This window comes from Protomyctophum bolini, assembly GCF_963924005.1.
Source record: "Protomyctophum bolini genome assembly, contig: SCAFFOLD_142, whole genome shotgun sequence".
In the NCBI taxonomy this organism is placed as follows: domain Eukaryota; kingdom Metazoa; phylum Chordata; class Actinopteri; order Myctophiformes; family Myctophidae; genus Protomyctophum; species Protomyctophum bolini.
In genome coordinates, this window is record NW_027666214.1 from 171,495 (window position 1) to 178,296 (window position 6,802).

At 45.4% G+C, this 6,802-nt stretch overlaps 1 protein-coding gene across 1 annotated transcript; it reads left to right on the forward strand.

Annotated features, from left to right (window-relative positions):
* Nucleotides 1-324: 324 nt before the first annotated feature.
* On the forward strand, nucleotides 325-6,178 carry LOC308312034 (gastricsin-like; the record flags this gene model as incomplete). The annotated part of the gene is made up of 6 exons (XM_080794440.1): nucleotides 325-377; nucleotides 1,509-1,653; nucleotides 2,571-2,688; nucleotides 3,300-3,418; nucleotides 4,852-5,051; nucleotides 6,059-6,178. Coding segments are annotated over 6 exons (755 nt in total), but the record flags the coding sequence as incomplete, so codon positions are not given.
* Nucleotides 6,179-6,802: the final 624 nt, after the last annotated feature.

Consider the following 6,802-nt stretch of genomic DNA (forward strand, 5'->3'; position numbering starts at 1 on the left):
AGACGTTACAGTTATGCTACACTCAGATGCACAACGTGCTCTGTGAAGTGTTGTGTGAAGTGTTTACTTCCACTATCGTAAAGAAAAGCTGATATGAATGCTATATATGCACCGTATGAATAGTTTAAAAGCGAAAATAAAGAGTGTGACAGAAGGGTATCTCAGCTGATTAGGGTTGTTAATGAGGTGATTAGGGTGATTAGGGAGTTGATAATGATAATGATACTGATATAGAATAGTATAAAGCCTGTTCTAGACCTGACGGAGGTCTGTGTTAATCCTGATTCCTGGAGAGTTGTGTGAGATACACATCGGAGGAGAAACATGAAGTGTCTGATTCTTCTGGTCTGTGTGGCGCTAGCAGAGAGCATCCACAGGTAAGATATTCTTCTGGTCTGTCTGTGTGGTGCTAGCAGAGAGCCTCCACAGGTAAGATATTCTATTGGTCGTCTGTGTGGTGCTAGCAGAGAGCATCCACAGGTAAGGAACGGCTTTCTTTATAAACTCACTGTTATCTCCACAGATAAATACTGTGAAAATATAGCAGATCTATAAGCTCACAATGCATCGCAAGCTCACGTGTCACTTAGCGATGCGCTGTGAACAGTTTCACAACTGTTGCCTCCTTCTTGACAATTTAGACCAGTTATTTATTGTATAGTTTGTTGATTATGTTGTTGCAGTAGATTTAAAAATAAATGCCCTCCACAAATACATCAGGTTCTTGAGCTCTGCAGTGTTGTCAGCCAAGCTGTCGCGCCGCAGCATGTCTACATAGGTGGTACGCTTCTTTCCCCTCCTGGCTTTGCGCTGAGTTGGCTCCCATAGGGTCAATGTACTTGCCTTAAGTTCTGGGTGCCTGACGCAGTGCCCTGTCAGCCTCATCCTTCTCTCTCTGACTTTGTCCGTGACCCTTGATAGGTCCCCATAGAGGTCCACATTTCTGATGCGGTCCGTCCATGTGACACCTCGTGCCATTCATAGCAATCTTGTGTAGACTCGATCCAGGGGTTTGTCCTGTTGAATGAATGAATATAACAGGTGTGTCACTCTGAGAGTGTACAAATGGAACCAAATCGGTTCCATTTTACACTCGGGGTCCTTCCAAATAAAACATTTGGAAACCATTGGTACTAGTCGAACTCCTAATATGCCATAGTGACTCGTAAATACCCTAATAGACTTGACAGTCAGTAGACAACTGGGTCTCATGATCAAAATAACATTGCAATGGTGTGTAAAAAATTAAAATCTGAAATTTGCCATGGACAAGACCAAGTCTTTGTCACACATTTGTGTATACCATAGAGTATAAAGACGGATAGAGACTGAACCGGCACGATAGCCAGCCACCCCCCCCCCCCCCCCACACACACACACACACACACACACACACACACACTGATGACCCCTGACCTCTGTAGGACACATGTTTAGGACCAAACCTATTTCATTGTCTGTGTTAATTGTGCCTCTGACGAAACATAAGTCCATGTTCTCTCCTCTAGGGTTCCTCTGACTAAACATAAGTCCATGCGCGAAAAACTGAGAGAACAGGGTGTGGAACTGCCCTATCAGGATCCCGCTCTGAAGTACCAGCAGGGGAATGAGTTTGCCGGCTCCGCCAACATGTACATCAACAACTACGCTGACGTGAGAAAACACTATAATCTATAAACATGTACATCAACAACTACGCTGACGTGAGAAAACACTATAATCTATAAACATGTACATCAACAACTACGCTGACGTGAGAAAACACTATATACACTATAAACATGTACATCAACAACTACGCTGACGTGAGAAAACACTATAATCTATAAACATGTACATCAACAACTACGCTGACGTGAGAAAACACTATATACACTATAAACATGTACATCAACAACTACGCTGACGTGAGAAAACACTATAATCTATAAACATGTACATCAACAACTACGCTGACGTGAGAAAACCTTCGTTAAAAGCAATAGTCTGAAACACTATATACTATTCATGCAATGCCCGATTGGAATTTAGAGGAAATTCAAAATGATGAGATCTTGAAGGTATACTGTATGTCCAACTTCTGACATTTTTCACGCCTGCATACCATGAACTCTGATAGACATAGTCACATATTACACAGTATTATTAGCCAAGCAACCATGTATGAAAGGTGAACTTGTTTTCCTTCTACCTGGCTGTGACGAGAACCAGAAGACACGCTCGCCCCCAGTTTATTTATTTATTGTATTATTTTATTTGTTATACGGAGGATAAGGATAGAAATAAGTTTAGGTTTTGATAACTTTTACAGAGGTTAAGTTTAGGAATAATTAAGGTTAGGTTTAGACATAGTTTTACTGGGGTTAAGGTTAGGAATAAGGTTAGGTGTCGCCATAGTTTAACTGAGGCTAAATTACGTTTAGGAATACCCAGTAGAGATTGTGTCGTGTGTCGAGGTCTCCAGTTTTGTTTGCACCCGGAGCGACCGTGTTTCGAGGTTGAGCGTTCTGGTCTCCGCTATGACTCTAACGTGTGCGTCCCGTCCCCCCCCCCCCCCCCCCACTGACCAGACCACCTACTACGGAGCCATCAGCATCGGGACCCCCCCTCAGTCCTTCCAGGTGCTGTTTGACACGGGCTCGTCCAACCTGTGGGTGGACTCCGTGAAGTGCAACTCACGGGCCTGCAGTGAGTACCAAACTAACTATGTTTGGACTTTTTTAATGGACTTGGACCTCCACCACTGAAACAGTTCATAGGTCGAAGGGACAGTGGTGACAGAGCAACAAGGGACAGTGGTGACAGAGCAACAAGGGACAGTGGTGACAGAGCAACAAGGGACAGTGGTAACAGAGCAACAAGTGACAGTGGTGACAGAGCAACAAGGGACAGTGGTGTGGTGACAGAGCAACAAGGGACAGTGGTCACAGAGCAACAAGGGACAGTGGTGTGGTGACAGAGCAACAAGGGACAGTGGTGTGGTGACAGAGCAACAAGGGACAGTGGTCACAGAGCAACAAGGGACAGTGGTCACAGAGCAACAAGGGACAGTGGTGACAGAGCAACAAGGGACAGTGGTGACAGAGCAACAAGGGACAGTGGTGACAGAGCAACAAGGGACAGTGGTGACAGAGCAACAAGGGACAGTGGTGACAGAGCAACAAGGGACAGTGGTCACAGAGCAACAAGGGACAGTGGTCACAGAGCAACAAGGGACAGTGGTGAAGGGACATTTTTTAAATGTCAACGTCAGGCCCTAAATGGGTTTTAATGATGATTGTGACCTCTGGTGTTTCCAGACACTCACACAAAGTTCAACCCCAAACTCTCGTCGACCTTCTCCGCCAGCGGAAAGACGTTCTCCCTGTCCTACGGAGCCGGAAGCCTTTCTGGAACGTTCGCATACGACAACGTCAACGTGAGTTTAACATTTAATGGGAAACCCTTCACCCTTTTTTGCAAAAAATATATGTTAATGACGTTTAGAAGATCTATAACACTTTCCTGGGGGTCTTTATGTGTGTAATATATGTGGTTTTAGATATTTTAGATTTTAGCAGTGAGCCCACGGTCTCTGATGTCATGGACACTGTCTGGGCTCACTTACTTCCTGGACTACATGTTGCATCAGTAAGACAGCCCCTCCCCCCACTCACAAGGAGAAGCAGTGCACCAAAGCATTATGGGAATTGTAGTCCATGAAGGAAGTGATAATTAAACAAATACCCCACAGATTTTCCGGTCATTCACAAATAAAGCCGTCTTGGCTTACTGCCGCTGTGATCACACACACCCTGGGCTTTAATTAAAAACAGGCTTAGATCTGGTGTGTCACTACAACACATTCACAACAGTAAGTAACAATATCAGTAGATATCAATAGAGTAGCTCCGACTGAAGCCCAGTCCGTGGTACCAATAGTCCGACATATATGTGGCCGGTTAGGATTAACCCATTCTGAACGGGAACCCGTTTTGGTGTTAGCATCATGTTATGCTTTAGCTATTGAAAAATAGCAGATCTACAAGCTCATAGCGCGCCACCGAGTGGCGCGCTAAGAGCTTGTAGGTCTGCTATTTTTTTTAAATCGAAGAACGACTGACATTTTTAGAATCTGATCTCAGGTCAGAATGGGTTAATCAGACCAGTGTGTGTCCCAGTGGAAACCTCGTATGAATCTGATCTCAGGTCAGAATGGGTTAACCGGTGGCTTCGGCATCCAATAATCTGACATTACTACCCCTTCCGAGGTTTGGCCTCGGCTGAGCACTGATGTGTTTAGCTGTCTCAAATTCCGGTGGTTACAACATTAGCACTTCTGTACCCGACTGCGTCCCCTCTGTGTTGACTATAGGGATGAAGCTCGATACCCGATACCCGAAAAAGAACCTGATAACAAGCGTACCCGTTATCAATAAGATTTGGGCTTATCGAGGCTGTTATCGAGCATTGTGCAGTGGCCCATGACGTCATGTTTAAAAACAGTCAAGACAAGAGGCGATCAAGAAACAAATCTAATCGCCCATGCTGGTACAAACAGAACAGTGTATAGGCCTACCTGCCAACCAGCGCTGCACGGCCCGGGTAAACAACATTACGCTTTTACATTGACGATACACACATTAAGTAAAAAGGTCAATTTCCTTCCGTCTAATAGAAAAATATATTGTATTTGAAGGCCCTATAGTAAAAGATGCTGGTTCTGTTCAGAATTAATTGTCGTCTCCCGTCTTTCCACAAAAACAATGTAAATGCTCGATAGTGGGCTCGGTAAGAACCAGGCTAACAATAAAGATTATCGAGCTCCATCCTCTAGTCTTGACCTCGCCGGGGGTCGTGTGTACCCTGCAGGTCGGCGGCATTGTGATCGACCACCAGGAGATCGGCCTGAGCACCAGCGAGCCGGGTTCGAACTTCGAGGCGGCCAAGTTCGACGGCATCCTGGGCCTGGCGTACCCGTCCATCTCAGCCGGGGGACAGACGCCCGTCATGGACAACATGATGTCCCACAAGCTGCTGAACCAAAACCTCTTCGCTTTCTACCTGTCCAGGTAGATCCAAGCCTCATGTACCTTAACACTGAAACCTTCTCCCTCTCCAGCTACATATGTGTCATTCAAACTCTTCACGCTGTCCTGATCTTTTCCTGAAGGTTTTCTGAAAATGCATGTTTTCCCCCAATATTTCCCCCCCGATATGGACGCGATAATAATGTGACCGTTAATGGCTTTTTGAAAGACAAAAGTAAATTCTGCAATGAAGCTAATATAATAATATAATAATGTAATGTATCGCTATCAGGCCGCTTTGTACCCTGCATCTTATCGAATATCGATATTTCAAGTTTGTGCATCGCTACAAGACAAGACTACACCTATAGACTATAACGTTATAGAAATGATGCAGCTAAGTGGTTTTGTCTTGTCTAGAGGAGGACAGCAGGACAGTGAGCTGACCTTTGGAGTGGACACTAAGATATAACATGTTGTCTCGTCTAGGGGAGGACAGCAGGGCATTGAACTATGAGCCATGTTGTCTAGCTGACCGTTGGAGTGGACACTAAGTAGTAACATGTTGTCTTGTCTCGTCTAGGGGAGGACAGCAGGACAGTGAGCTGACCTTCGGAGGAGTGGACACTAGGATGTGACGTGTTGTCTTAATTGTCTCGTCTAGGGGAGGACAGCAGGACAGTGAGCTGACCTTTGGAGGAGGGGACACTAGGTTGTGACATGTTGTTTTGTCCCGTCTAGGGGAGGACAGCAGGACAGTGAGCTGACCTTCGGAGGAGGGGAAACTAGGTTGTGACATGTTGTTTTGTCCCGTCTAGGGGAGGACAGCAGGACAGTGAGCTGACCTTCGGAGGAGGGGACACTAGGTTGTGACATGTTGTTTTGTCCCGTCTAGGGGAGGACAGCAGGACAGTGAGCTGACCTTCGGAGGAGGGGACACTAGGTTGTGACATGTTGTTTTGTCCCGTCTAGGGGAGGACAGCAGGACAGTGAGCTGACCTTCAGAGGAGGGGACACTAGGTTGTGACATGTTGTTTTGTCCCGTGTAGGGATGCTGGAGAGCAGGGCAGTGAGCTGACCTTTGGAGGAGTGGACAGCACCAAGTTCAAGGGACCGATCAACTGGACTCCTGTCACCTCTAAATCCTACTGGCAGATCGCTGTGGAAGAGTCTGTGCCGTTTTAATAACATTAATGTTATTTTAATCAGCATTGTGGTCCAAAAACAAACAAATAACATTAATAACATTAATGTGATTTCAATAAGCATCGTGGTCCAAAAACAAACTGTCTCTGGGATATTGTCAGAGAGGTGTCTCTGTATCGTTTACAATAGAAGGTATGCGTGTGACATCATCATCATCATCATCATACCCAGAAGTTATGCAGGAACGCCCTACGGGGTAGCAAAAAACAAAACAAACACAAAAACTGCTTTCTGGCCTTGACAGCCCCATACACGGGATTATACCCAGTGAAGGGGATAACTTTAACATGCTATTGGCTGTTTGTATTCGATTTGGAAAAATATAATAAATACTCAGATGGAAAGGCTATATAATTGTACTTATATTTACCCTATAAACAAGTAATTATAATTTAGTATATATATAAGGTTTTCCATCCATCCATCCATCTTCAACCGCTTACCCGTAGTCGGGTCGCGTGGGCAACAGCTCCACCAGAGTGCTCCAGACTTCCCTCTCCAGAGCAACATTAGTGACTTCCTCCTGGGGGATCCCGAGACGTTCCAAGGCCAACCTTATTCTTTCGGTCATGGCCCCTCGTCAGATA